Source organism: Geotrypetes seraphini, chromosome 2 (assembly GCF_902459505.1).
Source record: "Geotrypetes seraphini chromosome 2, aGeoSer1.1, whole genome shotgun sequence".
Taxonomy (NCBI): Eukaryota; Metazoa; Chordata; class Amphibia; order Gymnophiona; family Dermophiidae; genus Geotrypetes; species Geotrypetes seraphini.
The window spans coordinates 297,243,536-297,264,725 of NC_047085.1; the positions used below are offsets into that span (position 1 = coordinate 297,243,536).

At 43.1% G+C, this 21,190-nt stretch overlaps 1 protein-coding gene across 6 annotated transcripts in view; it reads left to right on the forward strand.

The window, feature by feature from the left end:
- Window positions 1-21,190, forward strand: part of TRIO (trio Rho guanine nucleotide exchange factor) — an 830,868-nt gene that overhangs the window by 795,428 nt on the left and 14,250 nt on the right. For all 6 annotated transcript variants that reach the window (XM_033929845.1, XM_033929848.1, XM_033929849.1 and 3 more), the window contains 3 exons: window positions 6,584-6,662; window positions 9,340-9,540; window positions 19,471-19,609. In XM_033929845.1, the coding sequence (XP_033785736.1) occupies window positions 6,584-6,662; window positions 9,340-9,540; window positions 19,471-19,609 (419 nt within the window). The remainder of the gene's footprint in view (window positions 1-6,583; window positions 6,663-9,339; window positions 9,541-19,470; window positions 19,610-21,190) is intronic.

Below are 21,190 nucleotides of genomic sequence, written 5' to 3' on the forward strand. Positions count from 1 at the left end.
AATACAATGCGAACAAATCTTAGAGTGGAGGAGTAGCCTAATGGTTTCATCCTGGTGAACAGGGTTCATTCCCACTGCAGCTCCTTTTGACTTTGGTCAAGTCACTTAACCCTCTGTTGCCCCAGATTCTAAAACTTAGATTGTGATCCTACTAAAGTCAGAGAAAGTATTTGCATATGATATGAATAGTTCTGTGTATGTCTAGTAGCAATGTAGAAATGATTATTAGTAGTAGCTTTCTCAAAAGTTCTGTTGAGTATATTCAATTGTTCTTATATCCGCATTGTCTGAGGGGACCTCTTTAGTTCTTGTTTTTTTGTAGAGATATGTAAGTGCAAAAAAGTACTTCTTTAAAAATCATTTTTTAAATAAGGACCTTCTCATATTTGTTCTTTTCGTTATGAAAATCCTAACTAGGCTTTTTTTTTCAGTACTATAATTTTAAGGTTTTCTTCATTTTTGTATGTACCAGTGTACCAAACAGCATCGTAAAACATTTTTACCATTAATTCATTTCATTTCTTGTTAGCCATTTTTACTAACAATGTCCCAGATGGTAAAGGCCGGATAGCTTAAAATACACCCAAAGCAAAGCATCATGTCAAAATGGTCACCCACAGTGTATGCCTGCCATGTATAGGGCCTAGGCACGATATCAATAACTTTTTATCTAGGGATATTTGAGGCTGGTAAGAACATTTTAAGAGGCTCGTTAAACCTGCCGACTCTGATTCCCCCCCCTTACCCCTCTCCCCCCCCCCTCCAAACAAAAAAAAAATTCAACCTTGGAGGCACCAGTGGCATCAACTTCCACAAACTATGAAGTAGCATCAAATACTAGAGATACTGACATGCAGCACAAGTAAAAGTTATCAGGACAAGGCATCACCTAATGCAAATGACGCCAAAGGACCATCATTTGTTCTCACTGGTGCAAGATTTAAGGAGAAGACTGATCTTGGTAGCAACCATACTAAGCTTCCCTGCAGAGAGGACTACTTATCCTAAGCTATATCTGGGGCTATGCACCAGCCTTCTAGGGCCAACACATCTCAAGTGACCCAGGAAGATATTGCCCTTTTTCTGCATCCATTTAGAATCAGCGTGGGCTGGCTCAAGGGCACTGGTGATAAAGAACACCAAAAACCCAGGCCATCATCTCTCCCTCTCTTCCTTCCCCTCTGCAGGTGGGGAGGGAGACATGGCACATTGAGATTCAGGATTTTGGTGCCCTTTATCACTAGCTTTATGGAAGGGGAGACTTGGGATGAAGGGGGAGCTACAAGATCATAAGGGGGAGTGGCAAAGATGCAAAGGTTGGTTCAAGGTGCCACAGTCACGTCAACCAGCCCTAGAATCAGCTCAAGTGTAGCCTTGGAGCATCCTCACGGTGCTCCTGCAGGCTAGAATCAAGAGCTACAAACCTCCCTCTGCAGTGCTGGGAAGGCCATACCTTGATGAGCTTGGCAGATAAAATTTAATGCAGACAGGTTCAATATGATGCATCTAGGGAAAAGTAACTCGAATTATAGCTGCATGATGTTAGGTTCCATGTTTAGTCTTCACCTAGGAAAAGGATCTAGGTGTCGTGAACAGCATGTTGAAATGTTCTATTCATTGTGCCACTGTGCAATAGCAGCCAAAAAAATGGAATGTTAAGAATTGTTAGGAAATAAATAAGAATAAAATAAAAAAAAATATAATACCTCTGTATCACTCCATGTGTTGGTAAGACTGCACCTCGAGTACTGTGTTTAATTCTGGTCACTACATCTCTAAAAAGATACAATGGAATTAGAAAAAGTACAGAGACAAATAAAATGATTAAGGGAATGTAACAACTTTCATATGAGGATGGGCTAAAGAAATTATTTTTTATTTATTTATTTAAAACATTATTCAGAATGCAGCGGTTCACTTGATTTATAATCTGAAGTAATAATAATAATAATAGCTTTATTTATATCCTGTCATGCCTATTCAGTTCAAGATGGTATACAGTAGTGGATAAGTACAAAGTGGATATTGTGGGAGCAGGTATGATCATATTACATCTTATTATCGTTAATTGCATTGGTTGCTGATTGAAGCGCGGATTAAGTTCAAGTTTGGTTGCTTTAAATGTAGTGGCAGGTTTAATTCCAGAATATCTTGTGGAATCATTTACGATCAATAACTCCAAACATTCCAGGAAATCACATGCATTATTCTCAGGTTTAATTCCAGAATATCTTGTGGAATCATTTACGATCAATAACTCCAAACATTCCAGGAAATCACATGCATTATTCTCTTTTCCATCTGCCAAGGGTTGTAAATTTAAAAGAGTTCAACAATGTCTGCTATCCTTTCAGGCGGCACTATGGGATAAAGATTTGACTTTCTTAATTATGGGCTCCTTTTACGAAGGTGCACTAGTGTTTTTAGCGCATGCGCTATTCTGCGCTTTAAGGTCCTAACGTGCCTTTTTACTGAATAATTTGATAATTAAGCATGCTCTTCCATTCTTCTCATCTTTTGTATGCATAGGGTCCTTTTACTAAGGCACGCTAGCTGTTTTAACGCACGCTAAACGCTAGCGCGCCTTAGTAAAAGGACCCTATGCATACAAAAGGACCCCATAATCTTTTGTGAACCGCATAGAACTTAGTGGTATTTGCAGTATAAAAGTAAGTTTTATGTTATGTTATATCCCACATATCCAAAAATCTATGCGAGTTACACAAGTAACATTCATAAATCAAATATACAACCATTTATATACATTGTTTCTACAAACCTTGAAACATTTAAAACAAAACAGCAGAACTACCTATCACACAGCATTAAAAAGCCTTACTAAAATAGTAAGCTTTCAAACTTTTTCAAAAAGCTAAAAAAGTAGGAATTAAACGAAACGTGTCAGGAAGAGAATTTCACAATCGAGGACCTGCTACACTGCTGGCTGCCTTGACAATGAGTCAAATGGAAGGAACCACCAGTAGATTGAAAGAGAATGGTCAAGTTTCTGGAATCCTGTGGATTACAGGACTGGAGGCAACATGGATTCACTAGACGTAGGTCTTGTCAGACAAATCAGATCAATTTCTTTGACTGGGTGACCAGAAAATTGGATAGAGGATGTGCGCTAGATGTGGTGTATTTAGATTTTAGCAGACGTCTAATAATAAATAAACTGAGTGCCCTTGGGATGGGTCCCAAAGTGACAGGCTGGGTCAGGAACTGGTTGAATGAAAGGCGACAGAGGGTAGTGATCAATGGAGATTGCTCTGAGGAAAGGGATGTTCTTGGGCCTGTTTTTTTTAACATTTTTATAAATGATATTGGTGAAGGGTTGTCGGGTAAGATTTGCCTCTTTGTGGATGATACCAAAATCTGCAATAGAGTAGCTACACCGGATGGTGTGAATAACATGAAGAAAGACCTGGCGAAGCTTGAAGAATGGTCTGAAATTTGGCAGCTAACATTTAATGCATTTGGGTTGCAAAAACCAAAGGGAACAGTACAGTTTAGGGGAGTGAAGATCTTATGTGCACGACGGAAGAGCGGGACTTGGGTGTGATTGTATGTGATGATCTTAAGGTGGTCAAACAGGTTGAAAAGGTGACGGCGAAAGCTAGAAGGATGCTATGTTGCATAGGAAGAGGTATGGCCAGTAGGAAAAAGGCGGTACTGATGCCTCTGTATAAGACTCAGGTGAGACCTCATTTAGAATATTGTGTACAATTCTGGAGTCCGCACCTTCAAAAAGATATAAAAAGGATGGAGTCGGTTCAGAGGAAGGCTTCTAAAATGGTGTGTGTTCTTCGTTATAAGGCGTATGGGGACAAACTTAAAGATCTCAGTCTGTATACTTTGGAGGAAAGGCGTTAGAGGGGAGACACTTAAATACCTATGTAATATAAATGTGCATGAGTCAAGTCTCTTTCATTTGAAAGGAAACTTTTCAATGAGAGGGCATAGAGTGAAGTTAAGAAGTGATATAGGCTCCGGAGTAATCTGAGGAAATACTTTTTTACGGAAAGGTTGGTAGATGCGTGGAATAGTCTCCCAGAAGAGGTAGTGGAAACAGAAATTGTGTCTGAATTCAAGAGAACCTGGGATAGGCACGTGGGATCTCTCAGAGAAAGAAACAGATCATGGTTACTGTGGATGGACAGACTAGATGAGCCATTTGGCCTTTTTCTTCCATCATGCTTCTATGTTTCTTAACGAGAGGGCAATTAGGGTCTTCATTTCTGAAAAGAGATAGCCAAGGGGTGTTATGATGGATGTCTGTAAAATTCTGAGTAGAATGTAAAGGGTAAACACAAATTGATTGTTTACTCATTTAAATAGTACAAAGACTAGGGGACACACCATGAAATTACTTAGTAATACATTCAAACAAATTGGAGAAAATATTTTTCACTCAGTTCATACTTAAGCTCTGGAACTCATTCCCAAAGGATATAGTAAAATTAGGTGGCATAGCTGGGTTTGGAAAAACAGTTAATAAATTGCTAATGCAGATTTGGCCACTGTTGGAAACAGGATACTGAGCTAGATAGACTTCTGATCTAGTATTGCAATTCTTGTGTTCTAGGAGGACGTGGGTGGGAAGACAAAGAAATGCTAAATCTCCTTCCAGCAAACGTTGCTGTATCAGTACTAGCAGCATTAAAAGTGGAGGAAGTTTAGTTTATCCCGGAAGCCATGACAAGGGCATCAATGCCTGCAACTCAAAGGTTGTTGCTGTGGCGTTCATCTGTGGTACATTGTGTGAGGAAGTTTCACCAAAACAGTCTGCATTAGTGATATAGATCTGAAAAATCTTAGGCTTATGACTAAATCTGAAGGCTACGCTTACCAAGAGGTCTCCATCTTTGACTGATTTAAGGAAATGCAGATGAGAATATGGGAGACTCCCCTCTCTGTACTATTTGTGAACAAGATGAAATCTAGGTGCTCATGGGGAAGGACGCTGATACCTTTGGACAACCTTGGGAGGAGTGCACTGCCTGTGTCGGGTTTTTTGTATGTGTACTGTATCTCCAGAACATTAAACTGATTTTTGATTACTTCGCTTCGGCTGATCTGTTGTTTTGATCACCATTTTGGATTTTACAGACAGTCTGCCCTGTTGTTTCTTGCAACCTTAAGAGGAGGCAGGTTTACCAGAATATTATACTGACTTGACTTAAATATCATACCAGCTCTTCATGATGAGACATATTAAGAAAGGTAAAAGCCATATCATTTTCTTCTACATGAGAAGATGTATTAAAAATACATTTTAAGGTGAGTTTATGATTTCAAGGCAATATCAGTGGCTTCTGCAAGGGGTATACCTGTGGACCTTGTGGCTGATGGCATTGGAGCTGGTTTAATATGAAGGAAAAGTTCACTGATATGCCCTATAAGTCATGGGTGTTTGTATATATGAAGGTAAATTTTATCTTGAAAATGTCCCTAAAGATTTTCATGAAATGGGATGAATCGAGAGTTTTCGGGTATGAGAAATCGATTTAGCTAGGTCTGGAGTTTGGCAAAAATTCATTTTGGGGGAGGGGTCATTTATGGGAATTTTTCTGATGTTCCTGCCTCTCTGTGCAGCCCATTGGTCAGACATTCCTAACAAAGCTTAGAAGTTTAGCCAATAGGCTGCAGGGAAAAGCGGGACTGAAGGTTGCTAAGGCAGTGTCTGTGTAGCTACTTTTCCCGCCTTCCCCTGCAGCCTATTGGTCAAATATTGCTAAGAAAACTTAGCCAGCCAGTAGACTGCAGGTTGCTAGGCGCTGTCTCTGTGAGAGGCAGAGAGAAGAGATATAGAATGTAAAAAGGAGAACACAGCTGAAGTAATGCAAGCAGGGGGGAGGCATGGAAAGTGATACAAAGATAATTGCAGTCCATTGGTCAGACATTTCCTAAGAAAGCTTAGCCAGCCAATAGGCTGCAGGGAAAAGCAGGATTGAAGGTTGCTAAGACAGTGTCTCTATAACTACTGCTCCTGCCTCCTCCTGCAGCCCATTGGTCACACATTGTTAAGGAAGCTTAGTCAGCCAATAAGCTACAGGGAAAACCATGACTGAAAGTTGATGTCTCATAACGTATTGGTCCTGCCTCCTCTGCAGCTTATTAGCTAGGTAAGGAACAAGAGCTGCAGTGTAGGTAATGGGTTGTGAAGGGAAGAAAGACTGAGGGAAGAGAGATGGAATGTAAAAGGGAGAACACAGCTAAAGTCAATCCAAACTGGAGGAAGCATGGAAAGTGATACAAACATAGCTTCAGCCCATTGGTCGGACATTCATAAGGTTAGCCACACAACAGGCTGCAGGGAAAAGCAGGACTGAAAGTTGGTAAGGCACTTTCTCTGTAGCTACCGCTCCCGACTCCCCCTGCAGCTCACTCACCCTACTTCTCTGAACGAAGCTTGGTCTTTCAGGTACTTTATATTAACTTTCAATCTATTTTTAACCAAATTCTTTATCAAAATGTTCCTTACATTTTTTTGAAGTATATTTGTAAAGCCTACAATAGACCTTTATAGGGCTGTTTTATTGGACATAGTATAAATTTTCTGGGATTCTATTTTTTTCTGCAGGTCCTGGGAATGATGGAATCAGAGTAATATGGAAGGACAACTTTGAATCTCTGTATAGTGAAGTGGCTGAGCTTGGCAGGTATAATTTATCTCATGCTTATTGTCTACTAAATACCCAAGAAGCTATTCACAACAATATTATATTATCAAAATATATTTATTTTTTATTATAATTTATCAGTTCCACACAATAACCTATAAATCACATTCATACAAATAACACTAGTTATCATATATGGAAACCCTCCTCTTTGATTCATTCACCCCAAAGTCCAAAATTTCATTGATGCAATTCTTCTACATGCTAATTGCTACATTATAACATTCCAGCCAGAAATTATCCACACTCAAATATATATATCAAAGTCTCAATTCAAAAGATTCTCATTGTTTTTCATGGTGCATTCCATTATCTGAGTTTCCTCGTGACGTTAGCAAACAGTTCAGGCAAGATCTCCCTCGGCTGAACCCATGTTCACTCTGTCTCATTAAATCATGTTTGTCTGTGTTCCATAATTTTATTTTTTATAATTGTTTCCACCATTTTGCCCAGCACTGAGGTCAGGCTTACTAGTCTGTAATTTCCTGGATCTTGTTCCTCAGCATCATCACCCTTGAAAACCATTTCCGGTTCAGGTAGATCTCTTACATCATCTTCTGTAAATTCTGAAGCAAAGAACTCATTCAGTCTCTCCGCTATGGCCTTATCTTCCCTGAGCACCCTTTTTGCTCCTTGATCATCCAACGGTCCCATGGATTCCATTCTGGTTAGGTTGGTGAGCAGTGGGGAGTAGGATTATGGTTTGAAGGCTATATCAAAAAGGTGGGTTTTCAGTCTGCTTTTAAACAAGATAAGGGAAGGGGCTTGGCAGATACTCATGTAATTTATTCTAGGTTTAGGGAGCAGCTAGATGAAAGGAACAAAGTGAATTCAATTTTTGAGGTGCAACAATAAACTGAATGTGTGCTGTCAAATGCACATGCCTACAATTTATTATGGAGAAATGAGATGCAGGTCTTTTTATTTTACAGCAGGATGGGAAACAATGAGATTAACAAAGGAATTGAACTGTTTATTTAGTAACAAACATGCTTGTCTTCTGTGATGTTTTAAGCATATACAGTATCAATAATGGACAAGGGTATTTCTGGTAGCTTATACTCTAAATCAGTGTTCTTCATGATCCACAGCCAGTCCACAGAAATTTCCTGCCGGTCCGCACAGGGCCAGTGAGATCTACGCGCTGAAATTTCCTGCTGGTCCATGCAGGGCCAGCGAGATCAGGGGGGCCCAATTCAGTACTTGCCTGCAGAAGCGCAGCGATTCACTTCGGCAGCCTTGGGCTTTTGCTGAGTCATGGACTGCCTCTGATGATGCAACTTCCTCTTACCTCAGAGGCGGCGTGACCCATCAAAGGACCCAAGGCTGCGGTGTGACCCATCAAAGGACCTAAGGCTGCCTAAGTGAATCGCTGCACTGCTGCAGGCAAGTACTGAGAGCTGAGGGGAGCGGAGGGAAGGGGAGGAAGCCACTGTTGGAGGCTGGGAAGCTGCTGGACAAGGGACAATAAAGGGAGAGCTGCTACTTGACCTGGAGGGAGAGAGAGAGAAGGAGAGATGCTGCTGTGAGGGGGGAAGGGAAGAGAGTTACTACTGGACAGGGGAGGAGGAAAAAAGGAAGGAAACAGCTGGCAAGGAGATTAGAAGAGGGGAAGGGGTCAGGGTAGAATGGAGAGATCAGATGAGGGAAAGGAGAGAGACAGAGGAATGAGAAAGAGAGATTGATGCTGGGAAGGTGGTCAGCAGAGAAATAAAGAGAGAGGGACAAAGATGCTAGATCTGGTGTAGGAGCGATAAAAATGAAGAGAGCAGAATGAATCACGTAAAAAGGAGAGAGAGGAGCAGGCTGGATGGAAAGGAGAGGAACATAGAAAGAAGGCAGATACCATATGGAAGGGGGAGAGAGAGCAGACAGTTGATGGAAGGGGCAGATGCTGGATTGAAGAGATAGAGAGGGCAGACGCTGGAAGGAAGAGAGTGAAAAGATGAAAGCAGAAGCCAGAGACAATAAAAGGTAGAAAAAAAATAATTTTATTTCTATTTTGTGATTAGAATATATCAGATTTGAAATATATATCCTGCTAGAGCTGGTGTTAGACTTAACTGGGGACTGCAAAGCACAAGCAGTGCTTCTTTAGTTTCCAGCTGGCTTAGGGCTCTTTCTGACCAGGGGGCAGTTGCCTTAGTTGCACTCCCCTAACACTATTCCTGTCATGTGTGACTGTGGTATTCTGTTACCATGATAATTCTGTGTAGCATTCTGTAATAATTTGACTTATTCGGTTTCTTGATAATAGAAAGTATATATGTGAAGGGGAGGGAAGACAGGGGTTTTGTTGATCCTTGCTCTGTATTATTTGTGTTTATAAAATGACAATTGTACAGAATATTGTTTCTTTTTATACTTTAATAAAATCATAACTGAGGCTTGTGCGGATGGGATCAGATGGTTTGCGGGGACCGAGCTCGCGGAGACGGGGCAGAAACGTTTTTTTAAAATTTCAGTCTTAGTATTTTGCCGATCCACAAAATAATTATTTTATATTGAAGAACACTGCTCTAAATGATTCCTATTATAGACTAATATATATTTCAGGTGTATTTAATTGCATTACTGAGTTTGAAGCAGAACATTTTCTAATATTTGAAGCTTTTGATGAAACAGAATTAATGTATCTAACGGTTCTATCTCACAGGGGCCGGTTTTCTGTTGTGAAGAAGTGTGATCAGAAGGGAACCAAGCGAGCTGTAGCCACTAAGTTTGTGAACAAGAAGTTAATGAAGCGTGACCAAGTGACCCATGAACTTGGAGTCCTGCAGAGCCTCCAGCACCCCCAGCTCATCAGCCTCCTGGACACCTTTGAAACGCCCACCAGCTACATCCTTGTACTTGAGCTGTATGTGCAGTTTCAAAATATTACACTTTTGGGTTGTTAGGTGGGAGAGGTGCTTATTGGCAAAGGGGTTAGTTCACTTCTTTTATTCTGGATCCTCCTCCTCCACTATTCATGGGATTAGTGACTTTTCTGGTAAGGTCAGATTTTTACTTATCATTGGCTACATTGAAGGCTTGTTACTTAATCATCCAGTTAACCAGTTCACACTAATGGGTTATATCCCTCAACCAGCAGATCATAGTAAAGAAAAACAGATTCCAGTCACCACACTAGTAATAACAGGTGCAGCATGGAGCTAGTTAGTATTCTCTTCTCCAGCAGATGGTGTAGGTTGGACTAGTATAACTGCTTCTTTATTGCTTTTCAGCATGATTCCCAAGGACCCCAGACTATAGCTGGTGTCTTGCTGGTTGAGTTCCAGAGGATGCTGATTTCCTCTCCCAGGCTCAGTCTATGGTTTACTGCCTGGTTGCAATGGAGGTCTTTCCACCCCTGAACTCAAGATGCTTGCCACTGGGCTGGGTCTCTTGAGAATCCTGCCAGGGCTAGACCCTTGATAACTCCTCCTCCCGTTTTCCAGAGCCTCTGCTACAGAGGCTGGTCCTTTTTAGGTTGCCTTTTGCAGCTGAATATATTTTGTTAATTAAAAAAAAAAAAAAACAAAGCTGCAGAGAGCTCCACCAGGAGAACTGATTTGCTTGTGCCTTCCTAGGCTGTTTGGGAGTTCCTCATTTGAGCTAGGTGAGTGTATTGGGAGGAGGACCACAAAATGTTACTGCCACCTCGTGTAGTGGCATAGTAAGGTTGAGCGATGGAGCCCCTCCCTGCCCTCTACTCCATCCATAACTGCAATCGCACACCCCCTTTCCTTTCCCCGTACCTTTTTAACTTCTCCAGCACGAGGTTGCTGCACACATCAGTGCTCTGACAAGAAGGGATCTCTGCAGGAAGCAGCCTGGAACTCAAGATCTAGTGCGCCAAGCAAATGGTAAACAAGAAGGCCATCTACAAGGAGAGATCTTTTAAGGACATTATCTGCAGAAGCTCAAAGGGAGCTTCCATCAGTGCCTTCAGAGCTAGACTTCCACTGTTCAGTTATTAGCAGTTCCAAGCCCCAGACCACTTTCTTTCCTTCTCATCCAGACATTACTATGATGCTTACAGAGCACTAGTTCTTCAAAAGGTCTCTTGTGGGTTGTCAAGACCACAGCTAAGTTGTACCCATTGGCTCTGGATTTTTAGGAGCTGTTTATCCTGCCTAACTAAGGTAGACTCCTTTGTTGCATATGTTACAAAACACACTTTGCTGCCTAGTAAAAGCATGGATTCCTTTAGACTAGAATGTTCATAGATCTCATCTTGCCAGAATTTCTCAAAAATTAAAACTTACATTTCCCTCTCTCAGTGGTAAAAACAGAACTTTTAAGAGATTTAGTCATTCTTTTGCTTTTAAATTAACCGAATTCTGGAATGCTTTACCGCTTAAATTAAGAAGTTTAGGTTGTTTTGCTTTATTCCGGAAAGTTCTGAAAACTTTTTGGTTTGCTAAACATTTTGGAAATTAACTATTTCAGTCTACTTTTCCTTGTTAAGTTTATGTATTATGCATTACATTATTGTTAACAGAGTCGAGCTCCTCTTGGTTGATGACTCGATCTATAAAAGTTTTAGGTTAGTTTAGTTTTAGTGATTCCTAAGGATGCACAGAACTGTAGGGTGGATTTGGTCCTAAAGCAATAATTTGAGGCTTTGGCACTGGGCCTGAAGGTGACAGCAGCGACATCCTTTGTAGTATGTGCCTGCCATACTTTCCTGCATCAGGCTTCTACAACAGAGGAGGACGCCTAGTCCCATTTGCTGGTTTGGGGGGTGAATTATGCAGCAGATGCTCTCTATGATGGGTTCAGAGTCTTAAGCAAAGTCTTGGACTTCTCCATTTCCACCTGTCGGATGCTCTGGATTAGACAATGGGCTGGAGATTCTTCAATCAAGGTTATTTTGGGTAGACTATCTTATAGATAGTGTGGCGGAATGTCGACCTAAGTCTTTGCCAGATAGTAGACCACTTGCCCCTCAGAGGTTGTTTCAAAGCTCCATGCGAGCTCAATCCTCAGCATCACGCCCCACAGCAGCCTCCAAGAAGTCGCAATGACGCCAGGCGATCAGTCGAACTGCCCCAGTAGGTTGAGGCTATCAACTCACTGGGAGGCCTGAGCGAGGATTTGCTCAGACCTGTGGTCCTGGACATTATTTGAGAGGGCTACAAGTTGGGGTTCTCTCATCCTCTGCTGGATTTATTTGTAGATTCCCCTACCAGATGTCCAGAAAAAGCACTTAAGGGTCTGGGTGACAGTAAGACAGCTATTAGATTTACAAGCCTTAGAACCGGGTCCAGCAGAAGAATCAGGCTTGGGCAGATAACTCAGTATACTTTATCATGCCCAAGAAAGACTCAGACAACTGGAGGCCAAATCTAGATCTAAAGTCTGTCAACGCAGCTCTGAAAGTGCTGCAGTTCTGCATGGAAACTGTTTGATTGGTTATTACTTCAGTGGCGCCTGGGGAATTTCTGGCTTCTCTGGATTTGATGGATGCCTATTTGAATATTCCCATTTTTCCAGCACACAGGAAACTTCTGAGGTTCCATGTATTGGAACAACATTTTCAGTTCTCGACACTCCCATTCAGTCTAGCAACAGCACCATGCACCTTTACAAAGGTGATGGTCATTGCAGCAGTACATCTGTGCAAGGTAGGAATCCAGGTGCATCCATACTTGTACGATTGGCTGATCAGAGTGCCATCCATGGTGGACTGAGACATGGTGGAAGGTTGTGCTTTACTACCAGAACCACACAAACTGAAGCTGAGAAGCCAGATCCTGGCAATGCAAGCTCCCACTGCTGGGCACTATCTTCAAGTGCGAGGGTTGATGGCTGTGTCTATAGAGTTTGTCCATTGGGCAAAAGTTCACCTCTTTCCCCTGTAGGAAGTGTTTCTGTCTTGCTGGTCTCCACAGACAGTTCTCTCCAGATGCCATTGGCTTGGACGCTGGGGGCAAACAGAAGCCTGCTTTGGTGGCTCTGGCCGGAGTCCCTGTCAAAGGGTTACCTCTCCATATTTCCTCTGGGTGATCCTAATGATGGATGCAAGTCTCTTTGGCTGGGGAGAATATTGCGATGGCCACCCAGTTCAGGGCCACTGCTTGCCCTCTCAGTGGCAATGATCGATCAGCAGATTGGAGCTGAGCACCATTCGTCTGGCACTGCAGGTCTTGGAGAAATCTCTGGAAGGCAAAGTAGTCAGAGTGTTCTCAGACAATACCACTGCAGTGGCAGTGGCATACATCAACAGGCAGGGATGGACCAAGAGTCTCCACTGGCACAGGAAGCCTGATTGTTGTTTTGTTGGGCTAAACTCCACCTTTAAGTGCTATCTGCAGTTCATGTAGCGTAAATGGAGAAATACAGGTCGACTTTCTCAACAAGCAGGCTATGGAGCCGGGGCAGTGGTGTCTCTCCCAGAAGGCCTTTGATAACATTGTGAGCCAGTAGGGGTCTCCAAGGTTTGATCTGATAATGTTGGTATCCAACATGAAAGCTAGTCACTTCTTCAGCAGAAAATCCGAGGTTTGATCTGATAATGTTGGTATCCAACATGAAAGCTAGTCGCTTCTTCAGTGGAAACGCCAGTGTAGACATACTAGTATAACCTTAGCCCCAGAAGGAGCTGTTGTACATTTTTCCCCTGTGGCTTATGGTAGGCAGAGTTATTTGAAGAATATCAGACCACCCAGGGTTGGTGATCTTGGTTGCCTCTGTCTGGCTACGTCGTCTGTGGTATGTGGATCTAGTTTGTCTGCAGAGGGACTGACAACTTAAACTGCCTCTTCCAAATCTTCTTACACAGGGCCCAGTGACCCTGGGGGGTCTGGAACGTTTTGGGCTTAAGGCATGGCTCCTGAGCACATGGCCTTGGCATGCAAAGGCTATTCAGATGTGGTCATGAGCCACTTTCCTAAAATCTAAGAGGCTGGCAACAGTTTTTGTCTATGCTAAGCCTTGAAAGTCTTTTCAGTGCTGGTGTGCAAAAGAAAGTGCGCAGCCACCTCAGGTCCCACTTTCCGTGGTCCTGGCTTTTCCTTAGGACATGCTATCGAAAGGTCTAGTGCAGGGATCTCAAAGTCCCTCCTTGAGGGCCGCAATCCAGATAGATTTTCAGGATTTCCCCAATGAATATGTATTGAAAGCAGTGCATGCACATTGATTGATCTCATACATATTCATTGGGGAAATCCTGAAAACCCGACTGGATTGCGGCTCTCAAGGAGGGACTTTGAGACCCCTGGTCTAGTGGTTGGTTCCCTCAAGGTACAAGTAGCAGGCCTCTCGTGCTTTAGTGCTCAAGTGGAGGGAAGTCTCTCTTCCTGATGTTGAAGAGAGCGATGCAACTGCGTCCACCAAGGCAGCAGCCTTTTCCATCTTGGAATCTCAACATTGTCCTGCATTCTCTGGGTAAGGCTCCATATGAGCCTTTGCAAGAGGCGTCACTGATGAATCTTACTATCAAGACAGTGGAGGAGGATTTCAGAGCTTCAGGCTCTGTCATGCAGAGAATACTTCCTCAGGTTCATGGAGGTCAGGGTCTCCCTGTGTCCAGCTCCTTCTTTCCTGCAGAAGGTAGTCTCAGCTTTCCATATGAATCAGGAAGTTTGGCTCTCAGTAAGGGGAGGTGAAGGGGGCGCTGACACCCCACCTCCTCCCCCCCTCTTCTTCCCATTCCTCCCTTCCATGCACACGCCCCTCTTCCATTCCCTCATACCTCTAGTTGAAGAAGTTTGCAGCAGTCAACAACATGCTGTTTGCAACTCCCGTCTCTCCTGCTGATGTCACTTCCAGGTGCCACGCATAGGAAGTGACGTCAGAGGGAGTGCCGATAGGGTCACGAGGAGCAAGTTGTTGATCATGAGCAACAACTTGAACTAGAGGTATGGGGAAGGGGAGGGGTGGGGAAGGGGCGCCGCCACCCCAGGCACCTCTGGCTCCCTGCATTCCATCCCACAGTGTTTTAGAAAAAGGACATCATCTTGGCATTGCTAGATGTTTGAAGAGCTCTCCATTACCTCGAAGTGATGAATGATTTTCGAATATCAGATCTCTCTGTGTTTACAAATGTTAGCCATCTGGGGAAGCTGGCCTCTAAGGCCTCCATTGCACGATGTATTCGTAAGGCCATTGCTTCAACATAGTAAATGATGACGGCAGATAAAGACCCGAATGGTCCATCCAGTCTGCCCAACCTGATTCAATTTAAATTTTTTTTTTTTCTTCTTAGCTATTTCTGGGCAAGAATCCAAAGCTTTACCCGGTACTGTGCTTGGGTTCCAACTGCCGAAATCTCTGCTAAGACTTACTCCAGCCCATCTACACCCTCCCAGCCATTGAAGCCCTCCCCTGCCCATCCTCCACCAAACGGCCATACACAGACACAGACCGTGCAAGTCTGCCCAGTAACTGGCCTAGTTCAATATTTAATATTATTTTCTGATTCTAAATCTTCTGTGTTCATCCCACGCTTCTTTGAACTCAGTCACAGTTTTACTCTCCACTACCTCTCTCGGGAGCGCATTCCAGGCATCCACTACCCTCTCCGTAAAGTAGAATTTCCTAACATTGCCCCTGAATCTACCACCCCTCAACCTCAAATTATGTCCTCTGGTTTTACCATTTTCCTTTCTCTGGAAAAGATTTTGTTCTACGTTAATACCCTTCAAGTATTTGAACGTCTGAATCATATCTCCCCTGTCTCTCCTTTCCTCTAGGGTATACATATTCAGGGCTTCCAGTCTCTCCTCATACGTCTTCTGGCGCAAGCCTCCTATTATTTTCGTCACCCTCCTCTGGACCGCCTCAAGTCTTCTTACGTCTTTCGCCAGATACGGTCTCCAAAACTGAACACAATACTCCAAGTGGGGCTTCACCAATGACCTGTACAGGGGCATCAACACCTTCTTCCTTCTACTGACTACGCCTCTCTTTATACAGCCCAGCATCCTTCTGGCAGCAGCCACTGCCTTGTCACACTGTTTTTCGCCTTTAGATCTTCGGACACTATAACCCCAAGGTCCCTCTCCCCGTCCGTGCATATCAGCTTCTCTCCTCCCAGCATTTATAGTTCCTTCCTATTATTAATCCCCAAATGCATTACTTTGCATTTCTTTGCATTGAATTTTAGTTGCCAGGCATTAGGCCATTCCTCTAACTTTTGCAGATCCTTTTTCATATTTTCCACTCCCTCTTCGGTGTCTACTCTGTTACAAATCTTGGTATCATCTGCAAAAAGGCACACTTTTCCTTCTAACCCTTCAGCAATGTCACTCACAAACATATTGAACAGGATTGGCCCCAGCACCGAACCCTGAGGGACTCCACTAGTCACCTTTCCTTCCTTCGAGCGACTTCCATTAACCACCACCCTCTGGCGTCTGTCCGACAGCCAGTTTCTGACCCAGTTCACCACTTTGGGTCCTAACTTCATCCCTTCAAGTTTGTTCAACAGCCTCCTATGAGGAACTGTATCAAAGGCTTTGCTGAAATCCAAGTAAATTACATCTAGCATATGACCTCGATCCAGCTCTCTGGTCACCCAATCAAAAAATTCAATCAGGTTCGTTTGGCACGATTTACCTTTTGTAAAGCCATGTTGCCTCGGATCCTGTAACCCATTAGATTCAAGGAAGTACACTATCCTTTCTTTCAGCAACACTTCCATTATTTTTCCAACAACTGAAGTGAGGCTCACCAGCCTGTAGTTTCCTGCTTCATCCCTGTGACCACTTTTATGAATAGGGACCACATCCGCTCTCCTCCAATCCCCAGGAATCACTCCCGTCTCCAGAGATTTGTTGAGCAAGTCTTTAATAGGACTCGCCAGAACCTCTTTGAGCTCCCTTAGTATCCTGGGATGGATCCCGTCTGGTCCCATCGCTTTGTCCACCTTCAGTTTTTCAAGTTGCTCATAAACACCCTCCTCCGTGAATGGCGCAGAATCTACTCCATTTTCTCGTGTAACTTTGCCAGACAATATCGGTCCTTCTCCTGGATTTTCTTCTGTGAACACAGAACAGAAGTATTTGTTTAGCACATTTGCTTTCTCCTCATCACTCTCCACATATTGGTTCCCAGCATCTTTTAGCCTAGCAATTCCATTTTTTATCTTCCTCCTTTCACTAATATATCTGAAAAAATTTTTATCTCCCTTTTTTACATTTTTAGCCATTTGTTCTTCCGCCTGTGCTTTCGCCAAACGTATCTCTCTCTTGGCTTCTTTCAGTTTCACCCTGTAGTCCTTTCTGCTCTCCTCTACTTGGGTTTTTTTATATTTCATGAACGCCAACTCTTTCGCCTTTATTTTCTCAGCCACTAGGTTGGAGAACCATATCGGCTTCCTTTTTCTCTTGTTTTTATTGATTTTCTTCACATTACGGTCCGTAGCCATTTTTATCGCTCCTTTCAGCTTAGACCACTGTCTTTCCACTTCTCTTATGTCCTCCCATCCTAACAGCTCTTTCTTCAGGTGCTTTCCCATTGCATTAAAGTCTGTACGTTTGAAATCTAGGATTTTAAGTATCGTGCGGCCGCTCTCCACTTTAGCCATTAAATCAAACCAAACCGTTTGATGATCGCTACTTCCCAGGTGAGCACCCACTCGAACATTAGAGATACTCTCTCCATTTGTGAGGACCAGATCTAATATCGCTTTTTCCCTTGTGGGTTCCGTCACCATTTGTCTGAGCAGAGCCTCTTGAAAGGCATCCACAATCTCCCTACTTCTTTCCGATTCCGCAGACGGAACATTCCAGTCCGCATCCGGCAGGTTGAAATCTCCCAACAGCAGAACCTCCTCTTTCCTTCCAAACTTTTGGATATCCACAATCAGATCCTTATCAATTTGCTGCGATTGAGTCGGAGGTCTGTAGACATATATCGGGTGTGGTAAGCAGCCACCAATTACATTGAGGCACACACTACCAGGGGTGTGACTTCTTCATGGGTGAAGTCCTGGGTGGTGCCACCCAAGGAGATTTATAGGCAGTCACTTGGTAAACCCTGCATACCTTCACAAAGTTCTACAGGGTGGACATGGCGATGTGTACAGATGTTACCTTTGGCTCCTCTGTGTTAGCAGCAGGCTTATCTGCCGTATCCTAAGCTAATGGGATTGCTTTGATAAGACTCATATGCCTTTTCCGCTAGAAGGGAAGATTATATTCTTACTCAATAATCTTCTTTCTAGTAGAAAGGCATATGAGTTTTGACGGCTCACTCTTTTAGATATTTTTTTTGCCTGCTTTCTGTCTCAGATGTGTGTTTGTTTTTAATTGATATTCGGGTCTGAAGAGGGATGAACATCCGGAAATTTTTCTCGAGGGGAGGTGCCATGTAGCTGACTCTCTTCCAATGTTAAAAAAAAAGTGTTATCACTCTGGAATGAGAGTCACAACACTGTTAGTGCCAGTTGCACTCAGGTAGGTGGCATGTTGGCTTCTACTTGGGGTTGGGTTTTTTTTTCATTTCTTATTTTTCATGTTTGCTACTCATTTAATTTGAAGTTAGAGCAGACTCAGGCTGAGCGGGAAGTTTCCCGTCCCCCTTCTTGTTTGTCTCTTTGTAATGCTTCTCAACTGCTTTGGTATGAAGTGAGGGGCTCAAAGGAGGCAGAGCTGAAAAATGTAGATGACGCCTTCCACACAAACTCAAGTAGAGGTGAATAACCCACTGGTTCAACACTCTTGTGCCTTTATACTAGAAAAAAGATTATCTAGGTAAGAACCTAATCTTCCCTTTCCTGAAAATGCCCAATTAAAAAGTTTCACCTAATTTCAAAAATGAAGAAAATTAGTTTGCAATCTGGCAGCAGTTGGCAATGATTCCAAATACTTGATTGTCATTTGCAACCATTCATCTCTGAGAGAGTACAGTAAGAAACTGATGTGTGGAGGGTAGTGGAGTATGGCATCTGCAAGGTATTTCCTAATGATCTGGATTGGCCACTATTAGAGACAAAATGTTGGGCTTGATGGTAAAGGGGATGGAACTTCTCTCATATGTGGAAAGACTAAAAAGGTTAGGGCTCTTCAGCTTGGAAAAGAGACGGCTAAAGGGAGATATGATTGAAGTTTGCTAAATCCTTAGTGGTAATCCTGAGTGGTGTAGAACAGGTACAAGTGGATCGATTTATTTATTTATTTTTTTACTGCATCAAAATTTACAAAGACTAGGGCTCGATGAAGTTACAAAGTAATACTTTTAAAACTATTAGGAGGAAATATTTTTTCACTAAGAATAGTTAAGCTCTGGAACGCATTGCCAGAGGATGTGGTGAGAGCAGTTAATGTAGCTGGCTTTAAAAAACTGCTGTTGAGACAAACATGGGATGGTAGCATGGAATGCTGCTACTATTTGGGTTTTTGCTAGGTAGTTAGTTGTGACTTGGATTGGCCTCCGCGAAAATGGGATACTGGGCTAGATGGATCATTGGTCTGACCTAGTAAGGCTATTCTTATGTTCTTATGACCTTTTGGTCTAACTATGTTCTTATGAATATACCCCTCAAAAATAAAAACAGGTATGGGTAAAGTAACTAGCACTGCATGACACATACTGCTCTGGCAATCCTGCTGGGTAAACTAGACAGGGGCCACACTGGTCTTAATCTGTTTAGTGGATGATTTCAGGTAAAGTTAGCACACATTATTGTACACTCATTTTTATAAATGTCTATTTCAGCACTTAACTTACTGCTTTATATGAAGAAATGGCTTTTAAATTTGCCATCTTGGTAATCAGAAAAGAAACTGTAGTAATGTTGTGATGCTTAGCAGTAAATTTAATTCTTTATTCAGTTGAATTGTTCTCTTTAATTTGACAGGGCTGACCAAGGTCGTCTCCTGGAGTATGTTGTGCGCTGGGGGAACCTCACTGAGGAGAAAGTTACGGTGTACCTCAGGGAGATTCTGGAAGCTGTGCAGTACCTCCATAACTGTAGAATAGCCCACTTGGACCTAAAGGTGAGTAGAATCCCTGTTGGTTTGGGGGCAGGGTACCTTGTATTTAAGGACTGATTCATCTTAGGAGAAGGAAAGGTGGTCCCTTAGTGACAATTCAAATAAATATATCCAGATAACAAATTGCACCTGTGAGACACTTATGCCCTTAGGAGCACATCTATAGAATGGAATGGGACGATTTATCGCAGCTGTTTCATCATGATTTATTTCATCACGACTGCAATGAATCGTCCTCTCCACGACGGTCACAATGAATCATGCCTCTCCTCCCCCTTCTGATGCCTCTTGTTCTCCCTTCCCACCGATTCCTCCCCTCCTCTCCGCCAGTGCCTCTCCTCCCCACTCCACATTCCTCTTCAAAAGTTCACTGACGCAAGCAGCATCTTCCACCCCCTGCTTGGCCAGCCAGGAGAACTTTTCAAGAGGTATTCAGGGCAGGGGAGTGATCCTACCTAGAGGAGGGGATGCAGGGGAGGGACTTTTATTTAGGAGGAGTTGGGGGCGCTCCTATTTTGCCAACAAGAGGTCATGTGCTACCATGGACAATTCATCGTAGCCAATTCAGTGTTGAAACAGCTGCAATGCATCATCCTAGACCCTCTATAGAATTTCTGGTTGTAAATTAGAGTGACATGCTTTCACTGATAAGTGTTGCTGAGAGAGTAGTCAGGTTATAAAGAAGCACTGCTTTCCATACTGCCCACGTAATTGCAGCATCCAAAGGTACATCTTATCAGAGCCGGACGAGAAGATATTTGCAGTTTTTCTTAATTTACGGTCCTGCTCTGCCCCTATCCCCCCACGAATACCTAGGGAGAAGTGTATTCTGCAGCCTCTAGCTCCCTTAATGTCAGTGCCATTTGCACACAGCCGGTTGTTTCTCTATGGTTGCGTTTTAGTTGTTAGGATGTTTACTTCTAATTCTTTTTTTTTTTTTTAGATACAGAGCAAACTAGAATTGCTTGTTGTTTGCGGGGAGTTTCCCCGTTCCCCTCCTCTTTTGTTCGAGGGAGTTTGATTGCTTTGGGACTAAACTGAGGTTTGGAGGACTGGGGCTCTGTCTCTATAGGGGAGATGCTCAAAACTTAACATAGTAACATAGTAGATGACGGCAGATAAAGACCCGAATGGTCCATCCAGTCTGCCCAACCTGATTCAATTTAAATTTTTTTTTTCTTCTTAGCTATTTCTTGGCAAGAATCCAAAGCTTTACCCGGTACTATGCTTGGGTTCCAACTGCCGAAATCTCTGTTAAGACTTACTCCAGCCCATCTACACCCTTCCAGCCATTGAAGCCCTCCCCAGCCCATCCTCCACCAAACGGCCATACACAGACACAGACCGTGCAAGTCTCCAAAACTGAACACAATACTCCAAGTGGGGCCTTACCAATGACCTGTACAGGGGCATCAACACCTTCTTCCTTCTACTGACTACGCCTCTCTTTATACAGCCCAGCATCCTTCTGGCAGCAGCCACTGCCTTGTCACACTGTTTTTTCGCCTTTAGATCTTCGGACACTATCACCCCAAGGTCCCTCTCCCCGTCCGTGCATATCAGCTTCTCTCCTCCCAGCATATA